General features: G+C 49.6%; 8 protein-coding genes across 8 annotated transcripts; 6 read left to right on the forward strand and 2 right to left on the reverse strand.

Annotated features, from left to right (window-relative positions):
• Nucleotides 1-2,948: 2,948 nt before the first annotated feature.
• PFICI_00881 (uncharacterized protein) lies at nucleotides 2,949-4,082 on the forward strand (the record flags this gene model as incomplete). Its single annotated transcript, XM_007829462.1, has 2 exons — nucleotides 2,949-3,042; nucleotides 3,112-4,082. The coding sequence occupies 2 exons, from the start codon at nucleotides 2,949-2,951 to the stop codon at nucleotides 4,080-4,082; spliced, it is 1,065 nt and encodes a 354-aa protein (XP_007827653.1).
• A 673-nt stretch (nucleotides 4,083-4,755) lies between these two features.
• Nucleotides 4,756-5,343, reverse strand: PFICI_00882 (uncharacterized protein; the record flags this gene model as incomplete). The annotated part of the gene is made up of 1 exon (XM_007829463.1): nucleotides 4,756-5,343. One exon carries the CDS (start codon nucleotides 5,341-5,343, stop codon nucleotides 4,756-4,758), a length of 588 nt encoding a protein of 195 aa, XP_007827654.1.
• Nucleotides 5,344-6,285: 942 nt separating this feature from the next.
• Nucleotides 6,286-8,114, forward strand: PFICI_00883 (Histidine--tRNA ligase; the record flags this gene model as incomplete). The annotated part of the gene is made up of 3 exons (XM_007829464.1): nucleotides 6,286-6,340; nucleotides 6,413-7,635; nucleotides 7,740-8,114. 3 exons carry the CDS (start codon nucleotides 6,286-6,288, stop codon nucleotides 8,112-8,114), a joined length of 1,653 nt encoding a protein of 550 aa, XP_007827655.1.
• Nucleotides 8,115-13,710: 5,596 nt separating this feature from the next.
• PFICI_00884 (uncharacterized protein) lies at nucleotides 13,711-15,219 on the forward strand (the record flags this gene model as incomplete). Its single annotated transcript, XM_007829465.1, has 1 exon — nucleotides 13,711-15,219. The coding sequence occupies one exon, from the start codon at nucleotides 13,711-13,713 to the stop codon at nucleotides 15,217-15,219; it is 1,509 nt and encodes a 502-aa protein (XP_007827656.1).
• A 1,460-nt stretch (nucleotides 15,220-16,679) lies between these two features.
• On the reverse strand, nucleotides 16,680-18,011 carry PFICI_00885 (Calcium/calmodulin-dependent protein kinase; the record flags this gene model as incomplete). The annotated part of the gene is made up of 3 exons (XM_007829466.1): nucleotides 16,680-17,072; nucleotides 17,135-17,520; nucleotides 17,585-18,011. 3 exons carry the CDS (start codon nucleotides 18,009-18,011, stop codon nucleotides 16,680-16,682), a joined length of 1,206 nt encoding a protein of 401 aa, XP_007827657.1.
• A 2,380-nt stretch (nucleotides 18,012-20,391) lies between these two features.
• PFICI_00886 (uncharacterized protein) lies at nucleotides 20,392-20,990 on the forward strand (the record flags this gene model as incomplete). Its single annotated transcript, XM_007829467.1, has 3 exons — nucleotides 20,392-20,436; nucleotides 20,510-20,660; nucleotides 20,722-20,990. 3 exons carry the CDS (start codon nucleotides 20,392-20,394, stop codon nucleotides 20,988-20,990), a joined length of 465 nt encoding a protein of 154 aa, XP_007827658.1.
• A 663-nt stretch (nucleotides 20,991-21,653) lies between these two features.
• PFICI_00887 (uncharacterized protein) lies at nucleotides 21,654-23,989 on the forward strand (the record flags this gene model as incomplete). The annotated part of the gene is made up of 4 exons (XM_007829468.1): nucleotides 21,654-21,731; nucleotides 21,810-22,005; nucleotides 22,207-23,808; nucleotides 23,868-23,989. The coding sequence occupies 4 exons, from the start codon at nucleotides 21,654-21,656 to the stop codon at nucleotides 23,987-23,989; spliced, it is 1,998 nt and encodes a 665-aa protein (XP_007827659.1).
• An 894-nt stretch (nucleotides 23,990-24,883) lies between these two features.
• On the forward strand, nucleotides 24,884-25,177 carry PFICI_00888 (uncharacterized protein; the record flags this gene model as incomplete). The annotated part of the gene is made up of 1 exon (XM_007829469.1): nucleotides 24,884-25,177. One exon carries the CDS (start codon nucleotides 24,884-24,886, stop codon nucleotides 25,175-25,177), a length of 294 nt encoding a protein of 97 aa, XP_007827660.1.
• Nucleotides 25,178-25,216: the final 39 nt, after the last annotated feature.

Genomic DNA, 25,216 nt, shown 5'->3' on the forward strand with positions numbered 1-25,216 from the left:
GTAGCTGCCTGAAAATTATGATTCTATAAGGTTTATGGTTTGTGTTTGATCTTGGGTGCTTATGCGGCCCCTTTAATTCTTGACGCGTCTTTTATGTTTGTTTACTTGGGTACATACATTATATCTACTGGCAGTGGCGATGAAAGGCCTCTAAAAGGGTTCCCATAGCTCATACCAGCAGCACATTAAGAACGCTTTGAGGAGTGATTGCAAAAATCGGAAGGATTGCCCTTGAACTCACTCATCGTTTTCGATAAAGCCGGATAGTGATGACCGAGCGGGTATCATATTGGAAGAAATGGACAAGAGTGCAAGTGTGTAGGGTATGAGGAGTAATGTGCTTTATATTGATAAAACCCTTGGCTTACGGCCTGAAAGCCTTTTGATATCATCTGATACCCACTCGATGGGAGATACAAAAGTATCGTCTGCATCGACTGGCCATGTTCCGATGGTATCCTCGTGGGCCATGGGTGCTTCAGCCTGCCCCCAGTTTTCTTTGGGGTGCATTTTATTTGACGACAACCGTCGCCGTCGGGGCTCATGCTTCTTTGCCATTTCATTCTACTTTCACGGTTACTAGCCACGACCATCCCAAGGATCCGACCATCTAGGTCAAATACACACGAACCTGAGTCCTCACTGTCAGAAAAGGGCCTTCACTGGGAGCCGGGATAACAACAACAAGTTCCCAGCTATAAGAATTGCCAATACGGTCTGTGTATCTCACGACCGCTTCTATCCAACTTGTCTGGTCAAAAGTCAGGCCAGTCGTAGCACCTCGTTTGCCGACATGGAACGACCCCCGGGGATCTTTGCTCCTTTTGGTCTTCCAGCCTTAATGCAAGAACTCCATTGCTGAAATTCTTATAGAATGAGGAGCTTTTGGGGAGTTTGTTCTTTGTCATGAACTCTTTCAAACAATCACCCACAAAAACCTTGGTTTTGGGATCTTTGACAAACTTGGTTGAGACTGACCCGATCAAACCCCAGTCTTTGAGATATCCTTTCTGTTCAAAGGATATTTGAAAGCTTGAATGGAGCGCCAAACTCCCAATCGTCCTGGAACTCCTCTTCTCTAGGCCCTTCACCTGGCCAAAGATCTTCTTGTAATAAGTCAGTTCCAATTGTCATCGTTCAAGAGTTTTATGTTCCTCCTCGCTTGGCTTGAGGTGCTCTTTGCCATTTTCAAACTGGTACCATGATTCACCGCGGATTTTCTTCCTTTCCAAGAAATGAATTTATTGCTCTAGGTCCTGTTCCAATATACTAAGCGTATAGTTCACATTGGCGTATGTTCTTTCTGTTTCTTGGATGCGGTATTGTTTAACGCCTTCCGTATTCGTATAAATCTCAAAAGGTTGTCTCCTATTCTGAACAACGTAACGGCACGTTAAGCAGTATATCTGTGGATCTCTGTTTAAATCTGTCTTAAAAAAACGATAAAGAAAAGAAAGAGAGAAGAAGAAATAGAGAGAGAAAAGAGAAAAAGGATGACTTGCTAGTCTATCAAATCACACAAGCACTTTGCGATTGGAAAAATGCATCATTATCATTTAATAAAGGTAAGATATGACTTGGTTCCCGTAAGCGAGCATGTCCAAAAATCACATGGAAATATTAATTCTTATAGGTGCGCTGCTTGGTGAACCCACCGACTCTGAACAAGCCTGGCCTGTTTCGCCTTGAGATGATAGAGAATACAGGATAAACCACTACCAAGCCCAAGGTTTGTCTCGGAATTACAATGTCTTTCTCGGGATTGGACGTATGTTAACAAGAGCTGCATGTTCCAGCAGAGAGCAAAAGATCTGTGATCCTCATTGTCCATCGAGTCATAGTTGGGTGCAGGCAGCTATGGTTTGGAGAATTGGAGCGGCAACAATGATATACTAACCTAGAGCATTATACCACTCACTTCCTTCCAACAATCCATAGATACATGGCAGTGCAGAAATCATCTTTCAAAGCCTGAAATAATGGCAGTATCAGGGTGACGCAATAAATCATAGACTTGATGGTTTCCTAAACCAGTTTCTCGTGGGTCAAGTCATTTATTAATCTGTCGCATTCTGCTTCAAGGGTGACAATGAGGCGACCCTTGACCTGGGTCGTTCGAGTTCGTTTTCTCGGCTAGAGGTGATCACGTAGCACCAACCCCTCGACTTTTAGGTGCCACAGATGCTAACGGTTGCCCGGAATCGAGTAATAGGTCCCACTGAAAATCCCACTAGCTGCGTAATTCAAGGCCCGTTTAGCGCTACCAACCTCTTCTTAACCGACGGAAATTTCCCCAACCACCAAGATTTATTACTGTAGAAGGCGCTCGGCATTACGCCCAATTCATCGACAGCCAGCACATCATGGTGGTCTACATAGGGCATCGCTGCACATGTGCAATGCCACTCTGATGGACATGCCCAGGCTTGTCATTGGGCCAGCCAAGCCCCCCCTTGTGATCCACTTGAAATGGACTCGTAAGTTTGCAACTAACAAGCTGACGGCCATGGAGAGAGAGAGCTGAGCGAGCGGCTTGGAAGTTGGATCTTGTAACAAACGACCCGTCCGTGATGATGATGACGATTGCGCCTTGGGCCTGAGGGCTGGGCGGCGACCGATAATTTCCCCTTTTCCTTACCGCTTCCGGTTCTGCTTTCGTTCAATAAGAATCATTCGGGCTGCGTGTGTAACTCAAAACTCCTCATTCTTGCATACTGAAACTAGAACAACTGCATTGTACCAACATACGTGGAACCTAGTCGAGCGTGTAGCCTGTGTGGTGTACATAATCCAGGGTCTTTTCAATACAGGACCCTTCTTTTTCCTTACCTTTTCTGCTCCGAGAACTCATCTCTGGATTTTTGCTCAGCCAGCGTTCACCTGCTTCTTGTTATTTTTGTTTACTTTTTATAATTCCTTTCTCCAATAATATAATCACAACAAAAAGCATGTTGCTCCAGAGAACGACTGCCGCTGTGGCAGCACTAATGGTGAGCCAAGTCGCTGCTCAGACATACTCAAGTTGCAACCCGCTCGAGACAAGTATGCACACCCGCCATCTCCCCCCAAAAACCATATTGCCCAGAGATTGAGCTGACAATTTATTTTTAGCATGTGACGCTGATACGGCACTTGGAATGACCATAACTGTTGATTTCACTCAAGGAGAAGTCAATTCGTTTTCAGCATCGGGAGGCACTCCTACATACAGCTCGACCGATGGCGTCACATTTACAGTGGCCGAGTCTGGAGATGCACCACAGCTGAACTCGCTGTTTTATATCATGTTTGGTCGTGTCGAATTTGAGCTCAAGGCAGCACCGGGAGCAGGAATTGTGTCATCGGTCGTTTTGCAATCCGACGACCTCGATGAGATTGACATGGAATGGTTGGGCGCCGATACCTATCAAGTGGCGACAAATTACTTTGGCAAGGGACAAGTGACGACGTACAACCGCGGAGAGTGGAATCCGGCCGAAGGATGCCAGGACAATTTCATCAAATACACCATTGACTGGACCAGCGAGCGCATCGTGTGGATGGTTGCCGACACGGTTGTCCGGACTCTGACATATGACGACGCCGAGACCGATCAGTATCCCCAGACGCCCATGCAGATCAAGTTTGGCGCCTGGTCCGGAGGAGACTCGAGCAACAGCGCCGGCACCATTGACTGGGCACGCGGTCCCACCGACTACTCAGAGGGACCTTTTAGCATGTACGTCAAGAACATGGTGGTGACCGACTACAGCACGGGCAGCTCCTACTCGTACAGCGACACCTCGGGTGACTGGACCTCGATCACATCCGAGGGCGGCACCATCAATGGAAACCTGGACGGCGCCGGCTCGCTGACCGTGACTGCGACTGCCGGATCCACGGCCACGGCGAGCGTACCTGCTGGAGCACTGGGCACCAGCACCAACACTGTCAGCGCCGTGTTGCCCTCTGGTTGGGTCATGACTTCTTCTGGAAAAGTCGTCCCGTCTGCTTCGTCAGAAATGCGGCCACCGCACCTGGCGCTCCTCGTGGCGCCCGCCATCTTGACGATTCTGGCCGTCTTTGCTTGGATCCCGGTTTGAGAGGTTTGCTCAATCAATGCAATCTCACCTACAAACCACATTTTTCCACGTCCACAGCTTTGACACCATCACCATACATGCAGAGAATAGTCTCATACGCGTTTTGAACGGCGCAGACAAACTCGAGCTCGACATGCCCGCCATGCATCGGAATTGCTTGAGCACGGCGTTCAACGTATTAGCCGGAAGCCCACCTGCTAAACTGTGCCCGTACAAGGGCAACAATTGGACCGGCATTGCTGTCTTCACTTTGCCATCGTAGCTAGTGTGAATACATGCACAGTCTATGAGCAACGCATTGGTTACATGGACGTACCGCGCTTTGCAGAAAACTTGGGCAGCTCAACATGATATAGAGCACGGATGGTTGGATGACACGAGGTGTTGGGGCTTGACACACGAAATGGATATCGACGCGGATGTATATATTACTAATACGGGAATGCAAGACCAGTGCTATTGATGGGAGAGCACATGAAAAGGAAACGAAATCGCATGACTCGAAACGATATTTGCATAAGAGACTGGGTCAGGCATCAAAAGAGTACACAGTACAAGGGATAGAAATGGCGTTACGGATAGAACTGGTTCAATTACAAGACTAATATATACAATTTCTCACGAGCCCTGATAGCCTTGACAATATTCATAATAAACTCTGGTCATTTCAGACTCAAGCCTCTGGGACGCAGATTGACTTTCCAACCTGTAGCCTATCACAGTCGAGATTCGTATTCAACCCCAAGAGTGTCTCGACTGAAGAGTCCCTGGCATTGGCGATATCCCAGCACGTATCTCCATGGTGGATTGTATAGGGCACGCCGTCTGTTCCGCACTGGCCCTGTCGTAGCCTGTCATCCATTTGGCGGGCCGTGGCTCGGAGGTAAAAGAAGACACCAATGAGGAACAGCCCGACAATCATGAAAAAGTTGAACAAGGGCATCATCTCGGCTCGCCACGACGCCTTGGTAGTCGGGTCCTCCGGGTCCTCCGTGTACGGCGGAGGCGGCTGTTCAAGCAAGCCGTCGTTGTCGTTTTCTCCGTCTCCCGCTTCGTAGTGGGTAGACTGCTGTTGCTGGCGCGGAGCCGGCGGTCCCGACACTCGGTGAAGACCGCCGTATTGGCTGCCCGGGGCGCTCTCCCAGATGCTGCCGTCGGCATCGCGGAACGTGTACGTCTGGTCATCGGCATCGTAGCCTATGCGGGTCATGCCCGAGGGCAACCGCTCCTCGTCCGTATCGTATTGCGACCAGCGGCCCATGGTACAGGGTTTGTCAAGTATGTGCTTTAGGATGTGTAAAGTAGAAGCAATCTACAGTTGCAACTCTATTTGAGCCACTGATGATAAACAGGGGGTCTGCTTGATGAAATCAATAGAATTGATGGATGAATCTACAAAGTCCGTCCTCCCTCCTTCGTGGCAATGAAGTCATTCGAGCTTGGGGTGGAGAGTGCACCGCCACCCACCCTCGCTTACCTCAGCTTTTGAAACAAAGAATAGTCCAAAACATGGAAATAATTTGGCCAATTCAAGTCAAGGTAACAGACTAAAATCATGGACGGATGGAACAGTATCAAAGTCTTGATAACTCTAGACAAGCAGTTGATTAGTATTGACTTGGCTTAAGATACCTGAAGAGACACTAATCAACGATATAATCAGAATACTTCAATCTACCTGCATATACTAATGCCCAACAGGTACCAATTCAAGGCCCGCTGATTTGACGATCTGCCGATATGACCCCGCCATGACGAGCACAACCCAATCAGAGTGCCCAACTCTCCATAGCGCCTTTCATGTCGCTCAAGAAAAAAAAAATCCCCATTCAGCCTTGCATAGGCTCTGACACATGCCGTAACGTACCCAAGGTCAGAGAGGGCTCCGGTTTGACTCACGAGAATTAATCCCCATTTTGCGCGCATCCGCTGAGGGGCTGCGGGCAAACTCCAAAGAATTATTTGGATGAATATTCCAATCCAATCCCTTCTCAGGTCCGCCAGACCATCGCGCTCCCTCCGACAGTTTTCTGTTCCCGTCTCTGCCTCTGTCCTCACCCGACCCCGATCGATTGGCAATTTTTGTCGCGCTACCACTGCTACTACCACCACTACGACTGCGGTCCCGGCGACGCAAACTACCCCGCGTACCTTTACCTCGACATCCCACCAGAGCTATACTGAGCCACCAGAATCTGACGACATGGCGCCCAAGGCCCCCAAGTTCGAGCTCAAGACCCCCAAGGGCACCAAGGACTGTGAGTTCTTTTTCAAGAGCAATGTCGGCTCGCCGGAATAAAAATATCATGAAAGTGCTAAATGTCCACAAGGGGAGGGCAAGGACATGGTCATTCGCGACAAGATCTTCAACACCATCACCGAAGTCTTCAAGCGCCACGGTGGTGTCACCATTGACACGCCCGTTTTCGAGCTCAAAGAGATCCTCTCTGGCAAGTATGGCGAGGACAGCAAGCTCATTTACGATCTCGCCGACCAGGGCGGAGAGCTTTGCAGTCTGCGATACGACTTGACCGTCCCCTTTGCCAGGTGGCTCGCCATGAACAAGGACGTGCAACAGATCAAGAGATACCACATTGCCAAGGTGTACAGGAGAGACCAGCCCGCCATGACAAAGGGCCGTATGCGAGAGTTTTACCAGTGCGATTTCGACATTGCCGGCGCCCTCTTCGATCCCATGCTCCCCGACGCCGAGGTCATCCGCATCATCAACGAGGTCTTTGAGGCTCTCGGCTGGTCGGGCACCTTTACCATCAAGCTCAACCACCGCAAGATCCTCGACGGTATCTTTGAGGTCTGCGGCGTGCCCGAGGACAAGATCCGCACCATTTCATCGGCAGTAGACAAGCTCGACAAGCTGCCCTGGGCCGACGTGAGGAAGGAAATGACCGAGGAGAAGGGCCTGGACGCCGAGGTCGCAGACCGCATCGGGGAGTGGGTTACCCTCAAGGGCCAGCGAGACCTGCTGGAGAAGCTGCGCGCCGACGAGAAGCTCGCTGCCAATGCGTCAATGAAGCAGGGTATGGATGATCTCGAGCTGCTCTTCAACTACCTGGAATACTTTAACGCGCTCGACACGGTGTCCTTTGACCTGAGCTTGGCCCGTGGCTTGGACTACTACACTGGTGTCATCTACGAAGTCGTCACAGAAGGCTCGGCTCCTTCGCAAACCCCGGCGGCCGAGGAGGTACAGCCCGCCCCCAAGAAGAAGGGCAAGAAGGCATCGACAGACCCGGATGACGACCGCTCCAACGACCCCTCTATTGGCGTTGGTAGCGTCGCTGCCGGCGGTAGATACGACAACCTCGTCGGCATGTTTTCGGGCAAGAACCAGGTCCCCTGCGTCGGTATCTCTTTTGGCGTGGACCGGATATTCTCCATTACCAAGGCGCGCATGGAGGCAGATAAGAACGCTGCCGCCGTGCGGCGCAACGAGGTCGATGTCTATGTCATGGCTTTTGGTGGCTCGGGCTTCAAGGGTCTGCTCAAGGAGCGCATGTCCGTCTGTGCGTCACTATGGGAGGCCGGTATCAAGGTAAGTTTTTAAAACAATATTGTGATTTGCAGCCGTCCAACGGCGGCAGTAACTCGGACTCTACGCTATTTCAGCCCCGGCTAACCATGATGCTCACGCACTAGGCCGAGTTCCTCTACAAAGTCAAGCCCAAGCTGCAAAACCAATTCAAGGCTGCCGAGAACAATGGTGTTCCATTTGCCATTGTCCTCGGAGAGGATGAGTTGGCCAAGGGTCAGGTCAAGATCAAGGAGATGGGTTTGAGCGATGGTCACCCCGAGAAGGAGGGTGTCTTGATTAGCCTTGACAATGTTGCCGAGGAGGTCAAGCAGAGGCTCCAGCGCAAGAAGGAGCTGGACGGCCTCACAGTCAAGGCCGAGGGTCTGCGGGTGGTTCACGGTATCAGGGGGGAAGAGGTCACCCCGGGCGAAGCTGCCGCAGCCGTTGAGCAAGCCGCCCCGGTAGACGACGGAAAGCAACAGGAACAGCCACAGCAATAGACTTGAGTCGTGGCAATCTTATTGAGCCGATGGTAGATACTCACGGACGCCTTTTCCTCCTCGCCCAATGCAGGAATCATGATAGTCTGCGAATAAGAAAGAAAGCAAAAGAAATTATGAAATTGACCAAATGGCAACACTTGCGAATCCTTTCGAGTGGCGCATCGTCCAAGGTTCACATTGTTATGTTTACTCGTGCATATCAGATCAGCCACAGGGAAAAGAAAACCCAAAGTTGATGGAATTTTGGTTGCTCGTCTTATTGGTCAATTGTCAAGTCTTGGGGGGTGTTCATCCCATCTCTCCGTCACATCTCACCTACACCGCAAAAGCTCGACGTTACTTGTCATGTATGCATATCCGAATGTTATTGTACCCTGCAGCTTGAATATATATACTACACACAGTGGCGGACAAGCATCCGTGAGACCCGAGAGAGGGCTCCCAAGGGATATCCCGTCATGGTTGGGTTTTGCGAACTGGCGCTCAGATTGCAGCTGAAAAACTTTATAGTATCTTGCTCAGGCTGTCGGATTTTTTTCCCATTTCCAGGACGAATAAGCAAAGAATATGCTTGTTATCCACTATCCTGTATATTTTTGTTGGTCAAAGAGTTTCCTCTCGATATGATACGAGAAAAAGGGAACGAGCGCTGTAAAGGATTCTCGTGATCGGAAAATATTATAACAAATACCGAATGTAGTTATTTTTTTTACCAGGTTATTAGTTACATGGCTCGGGGAGAGGGTCCCGTCCCTGGCATACATGGGACATGAACTACCATGACTTTGCCCTATCCTACCTTGTAGATAACGTACATACATGAACCATCAGGGGGTGAGTGGTGGTGGTGGTGGCTCTTTGTCGGCTCTTGAACCTGTCCAATCTGTCAAAGCGAGATGCTGCAGTAGGAAAGTTTTGAACCCTTGTTGGGCTTGATTGTACAAAATAGGTAGCCTAGACATCTTTTTGGCCCTCCCCTATTGCTACATTTCCGCCTCCTTGTTGTCAAAATCAGTGTGGCCTCAAGAAGAAAAAGACCCCGTCGTCTACTGAGGCGCAGTTGTATGGATACGAAAGATGAATTTCCCCCACACGATTATGATTACGAAGAAAAGAAAAACATTCCAGACTTTTTTTGTTTGGTGGTGCTTTTTTTGATCGAGTGATGCAATGGTTATGGAGTATGTGTAACCTTGTGTGTGGAGAGTAAGGAGACGTGGGCCGGGGGGGTGGAAGCGGAGATTTCTTTTCCTTTCAAAGATCGCAGCTCGTCATTGCGAGGTTGCGAAAAAAGTGGAACGTCTGCTGTCCGCAATCCTACAGTGGACTGGGGTGACATGATTCCTTGCAAAAGATGAACAGGACAATTCCTTGTGTACGTTTGTACGTTTGTGTGTGTGTTTGTTTCTCCTACTGTGTAATATGAGAGGATTGGATAGGTAGCATAGGTACTGCATGCAAATTTGCTCAAATGGAACAAGAGGTTTTGTGTTATGACTTTTAGGCAGTTTTTAGCTTGTACCATTCATGGCTGAGAGCAAAGGACCTCTTTGCTGGCCGGATCTATCATGGTAAGAGTACAATGGTGGTATTGCGTACTTGTGTATAAAACTTATTACCGTCTATAAAACTAGGACTGATGAATATTGAACTGGCTGACTCGTCATTGAGCCGTGCAGTTATTAGTGCCCATACGTGGTTGGAAAGTTTAGCGTAGAGTGTCTCCTTATGAACAAACAAAACTCGGCCGAATATCAATCATCTTTCATCAAGTCTGAGGCTCAAATGTCTAGATATCTGCCGATAGGGCTGGCAAGGTCAATCACTGGAATCTTCATCAAAAGTAGAAGATCCAATGACTGAAGATCAGCATTACCAACAGGTTGGGGCAGGTCCGTTGCTTCTGTTTGTCCACTGTTGTAGTTGATCAGTGGGAAAAGGAAATGGTAGTCAAGGTAATGCCCCAGCGGCAGTAAAAATGGATAATGGAGCCAAGACGGGCCTTTTTTAGAATGGTGAAAGCTTTTACCAAGAAGCTTGGACTGGTCGAGTTGTATGAACGGTCGCCCATCCCGTTGGTATGGTAGAACCTCTGGATAGCCAAAGCGCCCTCTAGCAGCGACGATTCGAGAAACTACTGATTTCTAATTCTGTAGTTTGAGTTTGATGAACCATTATTGCTCCCCACAATCGACTATAACCACAGTAGATTAGTCTGAACAAGTCTTACTCTCTGTTAATAGCATTGTGGGATGGGAGGGGAGGAGAAGAGGTCAACTGTCATTAATCCTTGGGGATAGAGAATGAAACATGATGCAGCAAACTTCTGACGCTCGGACGTACAGGGTCAGCATCGCGTGTGACCGTGAGCAGGAGTAAAGAAAAGCTTTCTGCCAATGCGATGTGAGCATCATCTGCAGTTCCTGGTTGAAATGTCAGTGCGGTTGCATTCCGCACTAGAGCCAACTGGGAATCAAGGTCTTGTAGGCGAGCTCACGAGAAGTCTGAGAGGTGGATTAGGTGAGAATGTCCTGTATCAATGTACACAGCGACTGAGAGACCGAGAGTAAACGCATTGACCGGTTCGGGTCGACTATGTACTGGTCCTGCGCTGTGAACGAATCACAATTCCCGGGTTTCCGTGTTTCGAGAGACTTGAGGTGACCAGCACCCATTTACAAAGTACTTGTTGCTCTGCGATAGGTGTGGGTGGCAGCGTAGTACACAGTACTGCAACTCTGGTGAAAGAGTGGAGGTAGACCAGAATCGCTTACGAATTCTCCTGATTCCGAAGAAAATTCTTCCTTGACGAGAACCGGACGACAAATACAAGGCGCATCCTCGTGGAAATGAGCCCGCCTCGTTGACGTTTGCGATCTTGTTACCGTAAAAAGAAGAGCACTCTGGCTCTGCTGCTGCCCCGCGGGCTGGCCATGGGGGTACTGTGTAGGTAAATGACAAAGTGCGCCATCGACTCCATGGCAACCCCACGATGAAAGTGACATCGGTTACAAGACAATGGTCCATCGTGTGCGCACACATGGTGAATGGACATGGTCCATGGATGATGGGATCGGCAGCAGGGGATTTTGTTCCGTCGAGATGCGGCGGGACATGGCCTCGAGACGCAAAGGCCAGGTGGGTAAGGTACTAAGATTGAACAACCCCAGTATGTTCAATAACTCAATAATCTGCCGCCGGTGGTGCAACGGTTTTATGAGCAGACGGGGATCATATCGATACGGGAAAGTGCCAATAGGGGGGGAAGAGGTAAATCTCGCTCATCCCGAGGAATTATTACCGAGTTTTGCAGAGAAATGAAGGACAAATTCCCAGAGGCGGTCCATGATGAGAAAAGAAAGAAGAAAAAAAGAGACACAAAATTTGGAGTCCTGCTATCCGTGCTATGTCACCTTAGCTATCCGTGCTATGTCCCACCTTATCCCGCCTATATAGCCCCTGCGCCATCGCCGTAAATATAAATAAAAGAAAAGAAAATAATAGCTAATTCTTCGTTATATGCGATAATAGTTGGAATAGCAGCTGTTTTATAGGAGCCGTGGTGGTAATAGCACTGCGTAGGGCTATTGCTCGCTTAGCTGGTCGCTGGGCCCGGCTACACAATTATCCTTTTTATCAGTTAAATATACAGCTTCCTATTGCAAAAAAGGATCTTCGGATGGATTAGTAAAGGATAGGAAAATTAAAACTATTGCATACGACTCCATATGCGCAGCTGGCAGGTGGCTGGTAGTTGCGAAATATAGTGAGGCATAGCACGGATAGCTGGGGTAACATAGCACGGATAGCAGCGCTCAAAAAAAGAAATGTTGATGGGCTCCAGCCTCCTGCATCAAAGTGGTCGCCCGGGCGTCGGTAGTCGTAGTGTCGGTATGTACTGTAGGTAGATGCACAGTGGTCAAGGTCGTAGTAGATTAGGTGACAGAGACAGGGGTCCTGGGCAAGGGCAGAAGCAAGTAAAACCGGCATGGCGGACGGGGCGCACCACGCTAACATCTGCTAACATCGATCGAAAAGTTGCCCGCCCCTCTACCAAACCGATGCCAATCTTGCTTTTGGCGGCCCCATTTCCTTCCTGTCCTTCTCTTTACCCTCCCCGCCTACAAACACGTTTTTCAATGGTACTTTTAATTTTCCATGGTAGCATTTCCTGGTTACCGTAGCTGCTGTTTCCCTCCGTCTCTCTCTCTCTTGGGAAACTGTTTGCTACCTCTATTCTGCTTTGTCCATCATGTGGCTCTGCCAAATTTACCCTGGTGCTGACTTGCTTCTTTTCCCCCCGCCAAAAGCTCGTACTTGAGCTTGACCGTCAGCTCGGGCCTTGGACCAAATGGCACACAGATCTGTTCATTTGTTCGTGCTGACCAGGTAGATACGTATGTAGGTACAGTGTGAAAGTACTTGGTAGATTTCGAGGCCAGACCATGTCCATTTGATATGAAATCTAAACCCCCCTCGACTTGGCCAATCCCGTTACAGCGTTTTTCTTCGTGCGGCTACACTATGCCCTGACCGTTTGAAAGCATAAAGGGTTTATGGACCCTTTGCTTCTAGGAAGTCCTAGAAGTGTTCTTAGTCTCTCTCTCTCCCTCTTTTCCCCCTCCTCTCTAAACAGTCGTGTGTCCACTTGATCAACCTTTTATCATTATTCATACCGACGTACCTCAAGAGACAAGAGATTGGTCACTCTCAGCAGCGTCACATCTTTGCCGTATAAGTCGTCTACTTATACATATACCTACCCGCCTCCATTGCATCCGAGCGGGCCCTGCCAGCACCCCTGCATAACCTTTGGGATACATTAGATAGAGGGGGGTCGGGTCCTGGTATTCTTCCTTGCCAAGGCTTGGACATACATACATACAAGTCCTGGCTTTTCGCACATCCGATCGTCTCGTCTTTTATTTTTTTGATCAAACTTTCTGGCTTACGACACACAAACTCGCACACGAAGCTGGCACGAAGCTGTCAATGACTAAATCACAAAAGCTTACATGATCATCTCGACCCGTGTCTTCGTTCACTACCTTTTGAGACATTGCTATTCCCGAGTCCTCAAGCGGTAAAAGGACTGTAAACCAGGAAATCGACTTCAATCGGCACGACACGGGAATCTTATGATCCGGGGGGCGAAGCGGAACACTTCAGACGAGAGAGGCATAGACAATCCGGGGTGGAAATCCTAGTCCATCGCTTCAGTCATCTTCAAGCACGGCTTGTCTTGGATCGAACAACCTGGTTGAAACGTGAAAGTTTCTAAACGTCCGGGTTGCCCCGGCATCCTCTTCGACATTGTTATCACCAACACATACATTCCTTTGCTGCAAGCACATTTTTTACCCAGGGTCTGCAGGAAGACGTCGGGTTGAATCCTCTACACGACTTGCAGTGAAATATTTTGGCAAAGACCATTGACCATTGGAATAACTTGTTGCCTTGTCCATTGGATGACGATATCAGACGAAAAGCAGAAAACGAATCTTGCACCGCCAGATATAACCACCAGCCAACTTTTGCTGTGCGTGGCTTATTCATCAACTCATCTCTTCGCTTTTACAGAACTATATTCATCATGGGTGGATTAATACCACTTCTTTTGCCGGCGGCGAACAACCGGTCAGCAGTTTCTGCCCAGGCGACTCAAGTTAAAAGACCAGTATCCCTCATGACGCCTCATGTTCCGAGTAGTATGGGTCACCGTCGACAACAGTCTGTTCCCATGGGAAAAGCAGCAGCACGGCTTTCTATTACGACACCAGCTTCTCCGGCCAATGTCCCAGAAACCCAAGAGGACTGGAGGGACGCCATCAATGAGGTCAAGCGCAAGTATATCAGCCGCAAATACCGCACATGCTCGGCAAGGTGTTCTGAGATTTTGGACAATCTAAAGGATACATCCAATGTAGAGACCCTTCACCTCATATATCTACATTTCTACGCCGCATCTTCCTCTGAAATGTGTGCACGACCTCTATCGCAATCATCCGCCTACCGAACCAAGCTCCTGGATGATGCGCGCGACAACTACGACAAGGCTTCGGCCCTCATCAAAAAGGCCGAGGATATTGCTGTTGAAAAGTCGAGATCGGGCAGCTCACTTTCGGTGACTCCCAGCCTGAGCTCTTCTTCAAGCGCAAGCCCCCGGTCATCAACCATTTGCACATCCCCATCTACACCACGGGACTCGATATCTTCAGCCGAGGACCTGAACACGGAGACTCAGCCTGCCAAGCCAAAGAAGAAGAAGAAGGTTTCATTCTCCAGCCTTCCAGGAATTGACATTCCCAAGTACGAACCTCAAGCAGAGCCCCATGTTCGACCAGACAGCCCTACTCTGGGGTGGGCCCCATTTGGACACGGAGCAGTCGCCGAGGAAGCAGTCGTCTGCAAGCCCATGGCCATCACAATACCCAAGGCGGCCGACTCACCAAGCTTGCTGTCCCCTATTCTGAAATCAGTTCCCGAAAAGACGTCTCAAAACAGAGATTCTTTCGACCTCGAGTCCTTCCTCCAAACCCGGTCCATAAATCGCATCATTTCACAACTCTCGGCACTTCGATCTCAAGTAGCTTGGCACCGTGACAATATCGACGCCCTACTCACCGAGTCGGAAGAGGCCCCAGAGATCCCGGAAACGCCGTCCTTGCCGGAAATGCCATCTCTCCCAGGTCTGACGCCGCCCGGCACCGGCTCCTTGAGCGCCTCGGACGGCGGTGACGACCAGCCCAGCACGCCGCTGTCGGCGGCCCTGACGCCTCACACGCTCGACAGTGCCCTCTCGCAGCAGCTCAAGAGCTCGTTTGGGGCCCAGGCCAACTTTGACCTGACTTCGGCGCGCCTGTCCATGTTTGGCGACGCCTGGGAGCGCACCCGCAGCGGGAGCGTGTGCTCGTCCAACTCGGGCTATTATCCGCCGCCCCGCGCCGCCAGCCAGATGAGTATGCGCAGCAGCGCCGGCGGCGACGAGAACCTCCAGAAGCGCATCGAAAAACTCCGGGCCAATGGGTGGCAGAGAAAGAGGTTCGATAGCCGGAGGTACGAGGCGTTGCGGGAGCAAGTTCTAAGTGAGCTTGGGCCTTGAAATTTTACCACGTCTGTCATGAAGTAATGGGACTTAACATATATTACTATTCACTCCCGCATTCATAGGTGTCTCGGTGTATCATTTCTTACTTTTGTTGCATATGGGTAGGAGTACAAGGGTCATGGGCATTTTCATCTACATTATTTTTCAGATATCATAGGTATGACGGGGTATGCAGACAAGTGACCAGCTCCTTGAGGAGTTAAGGTCTTGAACAATAAGAAATATTCATCATAACCAAAGAGTATATTCTCGTGTCAAGGGATTGAATTCATGAGTTTGGTATCCACATGATTGGCGATATCTTGGTCACATTACGCAACACTTGTAGCGTTAGTTGTTGGAAGAATTCCAACAACTCGAAGCAACCTCTTGTTATTCCAAGGAGACTATATTTCAACAGACCCAATTACCAAGAGGTATTGGGAGTACTTTCATAGTGTCCACCCGGGTGAGTACTCATGTTCTCTTTGATCTGGCGGGATGATTTGTGAGGGCCAAGTTTTGGACTAACAAGGTCATTGATCAGTTTGGATTTTCATTTCCATGTATTCATTGAACTTTCTCTGCTTCCTTGTATCTTTACATCTTTTGTTTTATTTTACTCTTTGGTTTCTCCCTTGTTACTCATTTTATAAGCGGTAGACCTGCATGTCCATTAAGCAGTGAGACCATTATTGTTTTGATCAACAACCATGGAGGAGCAGTGACCTGACAAAACCTTGTCCTTGCAATGCCAGCAGACGTTGAAAGTCTTTCAAGTAAACAAACAGGGAATCCACACATCTAGACAATAATAACAAACATCGTCTCGGCTCGGCCCTCGATTACCCGCCAGGCTCTTGCGGCCGCATGGAAGCTGCTTCTAGACGTCACTTGAATCTACACAGATTCCTCAAGACATGTCCATGACGTGCTCTCGTCGTTGCCGGGAGCGCACATGGATACAAATAAATCCAAAACATGCAGCAAGGCTTTTGAAAGACACGTGCTTCATATTTTGAGTCACGACATGCAAGACACATGCCACCCAAGGAATGGACTTGGTCACCAAAGACATTTCCCGTTGGACACGTGTCGGACCATGAACTCGAATCAATAAATAATAATGTTCTGACTGAGTACCTATGTAGGTAATACTTGGCCATAGCGAATATGCTACAGCTCAATGGAATCTCGCGCCCCGGGCAAATGCCCTTATAAAACAAAATACTGACGGGACCCAGCATCTACGTATTCCAAGAATGACAATTCGTCACCATGACGGAAAGGCCGATGCGCAATTCTGATTCCAAGCCAAACTCTCTCGCTCTCGTACATGCGCCCCCCATTTACACTTGATTTCAAGGTGAAACATCACTGTCTGCTGAGCAGCAACTCCCTTCTGTCAATGTTGATGTTCTTCCACTGTTGTTTATAACCGGATTTGGACTTGCATCTTGTTGCTCTCGGCCTTCCTAAGCTCCAGTAAAGCTTCTCCTCTTTGCCTCCTTCTCGGCCTCCTCCTTGACCTTGAGGGTTTGCTCCTGCTCCTTCATCTCCCGCACCTTGGCCAGCACAATCTCGCGGAAGATGGCGCCTCTGGCAATACGACTGAGCGACTTCTTCTCGCGGGGCGGGTCGGAAGAGTTGGCGGCGGCGGCATCGGCGGCAGCGTCCTTGCTGTCGGCCGGGAAATCGGGGTTCTCTGGGTCGTCCTCTTGCATCTTGAGCGCCTCGATGCGGTTGGCCAGCTTGACCATTTCGATTCCGCGCTTGAGGCGGGCCTTGGCCATGTACGCCTTGATCTCGGGCAGCAAGTTGTGGTCCGTTGCGCTCTCGCCCGACAGCCACGAGTGGCTCAGTGCTTGCTGCGTGTTTGGTTAGCTTGACACGGGGCTTCTTTGAAAAGCAATCATGACAAAAAACGTACCTGGCTTGTCCATCGATCCTCGGGCTTGGGCTGCAACAGATGGAGGATAAACTCCTTTGCGTCGTCACTGACATCCTTCCAGTATCTCTCGTGAAAGACGACCTGTGCGTTGCTGCACTCGTCAATCAAATCCTGAAGGTTCTCGGATCGGAAAGGAGAGTAACCGCAGAGGAGGGTATAAGTGATGACGCCCATGGACCACATGTCGACAGGCTTGCCGTGGCCCTTCTTGAGCATGACTTCTGGCGCCGCATAACCAAAAGAACCAGCCATGGTTGTGAGCACCTCGTCCTTGGTATCCAACATCTTTGCGATACCAAAATCGGCAAGCACCAGATCCGAGTCGGACTGCTTGCTAAGATAGAGTAGATTCTCAGGTTTCAAGTCTAGAGATGTGTTAGCAGGCGATTCAGTGGCAACGGGGTGACAAGTAGTAAGCTGTTTCCTTACCTCTGTGTACGACATTGTTACGGTGCAGGTAGTCGACGGCGGTCAGGACCTGCTTGATGGTCTGGGAGGCGTCCTTTTCCGTAAACTTGCCCTGCTCGCAAATGCGATCGAACAATTCTCCGCCAGTAGCGAGCTCCGTCACAATGTAGTACTTGTCCCTCGACTCGAACCAATCCACAAATCGAACAATGTGTGGGTGCTTGAGGCGCTGGAGCATGTCCAGCTCGTCGTAGACCATTCTCTCATTGCCCTTGACGTTCTTCTTTAGGATGATCTTGATGGCCACCTTGCCCGTTGGACCATCTGCCTCTCGCACAATACCATAGGTGCCTGCGCCGAGGGTTCGACCGAATCGGTACTTGGCCTTCTTGTCGTAGCTCTCGGGCTGGCCCTGGAGCCGGCTGAGCATTCCCGTGACTGTAGACATGACGATTAATGTCAGCACAGGGGTCCGAATTGGACAGTAAAGGGTGTTGCGCCCATGTGAAATGACATTTACAATGAAGCACAAGATGGTCAGGCCATTTCAACACCTGTATTCTGTGGCGCACGTGGAAGAATTGCGAAATCACTTACAACTCATTGTTCTCGCTGTCTCGGGCCCTGCAGGTTGCAGAGACAGCTGGATGATAGGTAGTAAATGATACCGTGGGGTTGATTTGAGGGGTCCTGCGAGGGGTTGCGAGGTGACTGCCGCTGGGTAATTTGATACAACGTAGGACTGAAAAAGGGGGTATCTCTATGGCAGATTGTCGCCGTTTGTTGTAATAGGAAACAAAACGAGAAAACCGAAGCAAGGGCAGACAACGTCGACAACGACGACGATAGATTTGGCGTAGAAGAATGGGAGTCGGGCAGGTTTCACCAGAAGCCTTGCGGAGCTCCCTGTTATCAACTAGACTTGGAGCCCAGTTGGAAATGGAGGGGATGTCCTTGACACGCCGTTTCTTGGCCTGAACGGGTAATGAGGGGTTCAGCTTGCTTGGGGGTGTGTGTACACTGGCTGACTGGGTCGTTGATCCACTGGAGGTTTTGCGGGGGCCAGAATCTACCTACACTACAGGAAACGAACGGGGCAGAAACGATAATGGTGAGAATCACTTTCTTCGAATGAGAGAACTGGAACGAGCAAATGTCGAGAGGGTCCCGAGTCATTTATTACTATTGTCGTCCTCCAACCATCAAAGTCCTTGTTTGTGAATCCAGCAGTAACAGAAGCAGTGAAATGCACAGAATCATACCCGTCTGCCTCGCGCGACACTCCAAGTGCAACTTTGACTCTTTCTCCCTCTTTCATGTGAAATCGCAGCAGTTTTTTGCACAGCCTACGTATCCTGGTAGGTTGCGAAATTGCCCCAACACCGTATTACTTTCCTCTAAAGTGAGCCTTGTCCACTATCCCGAGTGATTCAGGTCGTGGCACAGTGCTCAGCCGCAAACGTGGGACTGCTCTGATCAGCCTACGCGGGAATCCGGCAGGGAAAGACGAGATATGGTCTTTATTGCCTGTAGTCGTTGGCCGAACTGTGAAAACGACATTTACTCTACTTTAAGATGGATTGGTTCCCTCCACTGTTATATCGCTGCTCTTTGGGAAGTAATCAGTTGGCTACAACTTGAACAAGGCGCCCGTTGCACTCGTGTTTTTCCACGAGTCCATGTACCTGGATGCTTTTGAACTAGTTGATGCACTACTTTGGTGATGGGGACACTTTTTGATCAGAGTGGTTGACGATCAGCTAGCCATTGTCAGGCTGTACGATTTTTGGTTTGAGCTTGTTATAAATATTGTCATGCAAAGGTGGGCATCTCCACAGACAGGTAAAGTTCATAGGGAAGTGGCTCTGTCCTGTTAGTTGTTAGCCCGACAAACAAAAATACATTAAGGTGTGACGGCATTTTGGCCATCCGGATGTTGGATTAATGTTAGTTACTGGCTACCGCAAGGCACGAGTTGAGCTGCGATCGAGACAGGGCATACATTTCCATGTAGTGTACTTTCTCTACTTTGGAATGACCAAGAGTCAATCACACTGATCCAGGCCGTTTGCGAGTGGCGTGTTATTCCGTGGATCTAGTATCGTTTTGAAAATCATCAAATGAGTTCAATACTCGCATCTACAACGCTGTGATGCTTGGGTAATTGGTAATATTGATCATGGATAGCCGAAACATTCTGTAGTAGTATAACATGTTCTGCGGCCAAGAGACAACTCAAATATTATAGTCTGACCGATTCGAGAACATCGCTGAAATACAAACCGTGGTAACTACATGCTGGCAATCAATACCAATGTACAAAGCAAGAGCAACATTAAGAGAATCATTCATATTGCTGGGCGCCACAGATCAAGTATCGCCTGTCGCTTGCATTGCATCCCTAGGTTACCATGGCTTGTTGAAACCAACACTTGTTATGCGCCAGGTGCAAATACATAAAAAGTAGCGTCGAGGCCAGCAATCGCCAGACTAGAGGCAACAATGACTGACCCTCCCGCGTGTGCTACCCAAGGTATCACACCTGTGCAGCTTTCTTCAGGCCGTTGCCTGCCACTTGCAACCACTGTAATCAAATACATGTCAACGCTCCAGGCTTGCGACCACATTTTATACTGCTCACCTGCGACCCGACGCGACCCGGGTTTGTTTTGAATCAAAGAGAATCTTGACTTGCGCTCGTCATACCCAGAGAACACCCTGTCAACAAAGCTGCTCCGCCTCTGGCGTCTCGCGCCGGCAACCCCACCATTGACAGACAGCACTGGAGGATTATCTTGCCTGACCGCACTTGAAGACTATCAAACGCAATGTCCGGGCTCGGGGCAAAGAGACTCGGCAAGGAGCTCTCCAAGGTAACGCGCCCAAGTCGACGACTGCTACGGCAAGACGACGTTTGTCGCAACTAACATTGGAACTCATTCCCAGATCTCTGCTAGCCTGCCACCCGGAATCACGCTTGTTGCCGCCGAGAACCTCGAGGAGTGGCAGCTCGACATACAAGTCCTTGACTCCAATCCCCTCTACGCAGGGGAAACATACAGACTCAAGTTCAAGTTCTCCCAATCCTACCCTATCGGTATGCGATCCCGGTGCAATATGAGCTGGAACATTGCAGCCTGACTGACGCACCTGATCAGAACCGCCAGAAGTCACCTTTCACAAGACAGACAGCCGTCCCATACCGATGCACCCGCACATATACTCAAACGGCATCATTTGTCTCGACCTCCTTGGAAGTCAAGGCTGGAGCCCGGTGCAAAATGTTGAGAGCGTCTGCATGAGCATACAGTCCATGCTGACGAGTAACACAAAGAACGAGCGGCCACCTGGCGACGAAGAATTCGTGCGTGGCAACAGATTACGGCCTAGAGATATCGCATTCATGTACCACGACAACACGGTCTAAAATCCCCTTTGCGAATGCGCCACAAGTTGTGGTAAACATGAAAGAGCTAGCAACTTATTATTTTGCTGGGGGACATGACATAGGAAATTGCATTATTTTCTCAAGGAGTTGGAAGCATTTGTCTTTAAAATACCCGAGCGATGGGACATTTTCCAATGAAATAACACAAGGCCGCGGTATCAGATTTCCCAGGCCTTGTGGCCAGAGACGCAACATGAATGGTATTGCCCAAGTGTGAATAAGAACAGGGCGTGATCGCTTATGGAACGAGCCTTTCCCTTGTGCCGCCAATGTATTCATCTACTACCTGGAGAAATGCTTGAAAGTGTACAACAATATCTTACTCATCTCAATGAACAACTTGTCATGATTGTGGAATAGGCAGTGATGGAATGTTAAAATACCTGCAAGAATAAAAAAAAGTTACCTTTCATCGAGGCACCAAGGTGGATTGGAATAGCCCCGCCACGATTGTCAAGTAGGAGCTTGCTAGGGGCCTGGGGGGCTGTGACGTCGCATCGGGCAGAGCTCGACAAATCGCCGACGGGTTGCTTGGAGGGGGTAAAGGCTCAAGCTCCTAATTAATCCTACACGCTCTCACCCTCTCAACCCGCGCCTCGGCTCCCTCACCCAAGTCGCGACAAACCCCCATGAGAGCTCACGATGGCTCCTCATGTGGGGTTCGATACCGAGCAGATCAGAGACAAGGCTCGGAAAGATATACTGTATCTGCTCGAGGGTGTAAGTCAGCCATTCTACCCAGCCTTTAGTGCTACCCCATTCATTCGGCCCTCAGCGAGTAACGTCCGACGTCCATAGGTTCGCGGGAAGAAGAACCTCGTGATTGAGCGAAGCTTGGCTGGCCCTGTCGGCGTCGTGGTCAAGGTCTCGACACTACAAGAATATGGAGTCGACAAGTTCTTCTTTCTAGAAAATAACAATGCCGACACCAGCCAGCAAAATGTTGTCTTTATGGCCCGCGGCGAATGCGCCCGGCATGCCCAGAATATAGCTGGTGAGCTGCCCTTTAATATTGACTAGGCGGTAGGCCGGACTATGGACTGCGACAAGTATATTGCCGTCCGTGGCCAGAGAATGCAGTGGGTGGCCGTTTCAAGAGAATCTCACACCACTGACAGTCTGGGGATTGCTACCCACAGCACTCGCCACAAGATCATCATGTGATACCATGTTGGATCTGCTAACGAGGTCATAGACCAGATCAAGAGACTTCAGCGTGAAAGTCAAACCGGTCATGAATTTCACATATTCTGGGTCCCTAGACGTACAGTCGTATCTGACAAGCTTCTCGAGGCGAGCGGCGTACTAGGGGATGTCAATATCCACGAACTTCCATTGTATTTTTTCCCGCTGGAGCGCGATGTCCTCTCTCTTGAGCTCGACGACTCATTCCGGGATCTGTTCTTATCCAAAGACACGACTCCCGCCTTCTTGATCGCCAAGGCGCTCATGAATATACAAACAAGACATGGCCTATTCCCTCGAATCATTGGCAAGGGCGACAATGCCAAACGTGTAGCCACGCTGCTTTCACGAATGCGACAGGAAATATTGGCCGGCGATGATGCTACCGAAGCAGACAAGGCAGGCCAAACTCCGAGCAACTCATTCGAGAGCGTCATCATCATTGACCGTGAAGTCGACATGGTTTCACCGCTACTCACCCAGCTGACTTACGAAGGGCTCATAGATGAAGTGTTTAGTATTCAAAATAATCAGACCGACGTTGACTCGACCATCGTGGGCGCTTCAGCTCAAGCTCCATCTCAGAGCACCTCCAACGCACCGTCGAGCGCTCCGTCGAGAAAGCGCAAGATTCAACTTGACTCATCCGACAAGCTGTACGATGGGGTCCGCGACACCAACTTTGCCATTGTTGGTACTTTGCTCAACAATGTGGCACGCCGGTTGAAAAGCGACTATGAAAGCAGACACACATCAAAAACGACTGCCGAGTTGAAGGACTTTGTCCAGAAACTCCCGGGGTATCAAGCCGAACAACAAAACCTCAAGATCCACACTGGGCTCGCCGAGGAGATTATGAAGCATACTCGGACCGATCAATTCAGTCGGCTACTAGAGGTTCAGCAAAACCTGGCCGCTGGTGCCGACCCCAGCTCGCAAAACGATGCAATCGAAGAGCTCATTGCTCGAGACGCGCCGTTGAAAGAGGTGCTGAGGCTTGTATGCATATACTCGTGTATATCTGGAGGCATCAAGACCAAGGAGTTTGACCACTTCAGACGCCTGATTCTTGAAGGCTATGGCTACCAACATTTGCTCACACTGCACAATCTCGAAAAGTTGCAGCTGCTGCTGTCGCGATCATCGCCAATGGCCAGTATGATCCCCATGCCTGGCTCCGGTGCTGCTACGGGAACCAAGACAAACTACACATATCTCCGCAAGCAACTACGCCTGATTGTCGATGAGGTCAATGAACACGATCCGAACGATATCGCATACGTCTACAGCGGCTACGCGCCCCTCTCCATTCGCCTTGTGCAGTGTATACTGCAGAAACAATACCTCATGTCCATTACTCGTGGCAGTGGTGCATCTGCGGCCGGCACTGTTGCCAACAGCGGCGCTCAAGGATGGCGAGGATTCGAAGAGGCTGCGAAACATGCCCGTGGTCCCACATTTGATGAAGTTCAAAAGGGCGAGGACAAGGCTGTCAAGGCTCGGGCTCTATTGTCTGGCAGTGGCGATAAAAAGACGGTATTTGTGGTATTTGTGGGTGGCATCACATTTACAGAGATTGCGGCTTTGCGGTTCATTGCAAAGAAGGAAGAAGGTATGTCCCGTCATGGCCCGTCATCTCTTGTGCTTCTTTACTGACATTTGTGTTTCCAGCTCGGAGAAACATTGTTATATGTACCACGTCGATCATCAGCGGTAACAGGATGATGGAGGCCGCAATCGAGAAAGAGTCGTTCGCGATGGAAAAGCCGAGATCTACTGCTACTGCTGCGTGACCAAGTAGGTGAATAACATCAGCTCACGTTGAGGGCTGAACTGTATCGGTGCCTGGAATACTTGTCGTCATGGTTGGTATTGAAGCAGCTGCAGTCTACTTGGGGTCGGTGGTTTATATTATAAAAGACCCTCCTATATGTGGTAGACTGCTAAAGCACCATGCCGAGATGCGAAACAGTTGAGAAGCTGCATTCGTGCATTCGGACTTGTGTTGCAATCGGGGCTCAATGATGAAAATGTGATATCGTTGACCAGAACTGACCATGATGGTTGAATGCAATGAAGCGTCTGGTGGCTGAAACTCTACTCGACAGACGGGGAGTCACGTGTCGGCATGACACTTTTTAGGGTGCGGGTCCAAATGGCCCCTCCGCTCATGGTTCGACGACTTTGCCGCATCTCTTGTACTCACTTGATAGAACTACATCCTTCTTGGCGCATAAATTCAAAGGTTCCAGACTTGCTGTAATATTGTTCCATCTCAATTTCTCATGATATATCTTTGCGACGAATTGTAAGCGTCTCTTGGGGGATTTCATCATTCAGCGAGGTCGTCTTGTGGAAACCACTGTAGAAGGTACGATGCTCATCTGCCAATCTCCCTCCACCTCCCCAGCATTTGCAGGGCCAAATTGCCTTGATATCAAAATACTCCGTCTTTAAGACTCGGGACTGGGCCATTGGCTAATTCGATTCAACAGTCTAATACTCTTTTTTCTTCGAATGATCACCCCAGTGACAGTATCGCCTTGACATGGGCCTCGAGAGTCTTATACACTGTTTCGGACCAACCGCACTGGAGAGACCCGCCGAGCTCCGATAACTCATTTCGACCTCGCCCTGTAGATGGCCATGAAACTCTCTATCCACAACGCTTTTGGGCTCTGCAAACTATGAGAAGCACTCAAGAAACTCTCGTGGAGGGAGGCAAGGCCACTGGTCCGGGGCCATTGAGGGGTCTAAACGAATTGGACTTGCATCTGTCCCTCTTGACCTCGAGAGGCAGATTCACCAGCATGCCGGCATCTCCACCACACGTTTCTGATACCAACTCATCAAATTCTGTTGACCATTACACATCGGAAGCAAGTCCAAGGACAGAGTCCAGTATCATTGTCCGAATTGACGACATGGATGTTGATGAGCCGACTCCCGATTCAGGCCCCGGACAGGATGTCGTCGAGTAAGTTCTTGTCATGATATTGAGTTGTGGACGGACATGTTAT

The sequence above is a fragment of the Pestalotiopsis fici genome (assembly GCF_000516985.1).
Source record: "Pestalotiopsis fici W106-1 unplaced genomic scaffold PFICI_Scf_1, whole genome shotgun sequence".
Classification (NCBI taxonomy): domain Eukaryota; kingdom Fungi; phylum Ascomycota; class Sordariomycetes; order Amphisphaeriales; family Sporocadaceae; genus Pestalotiopsis; species Pestalotiopsis fici.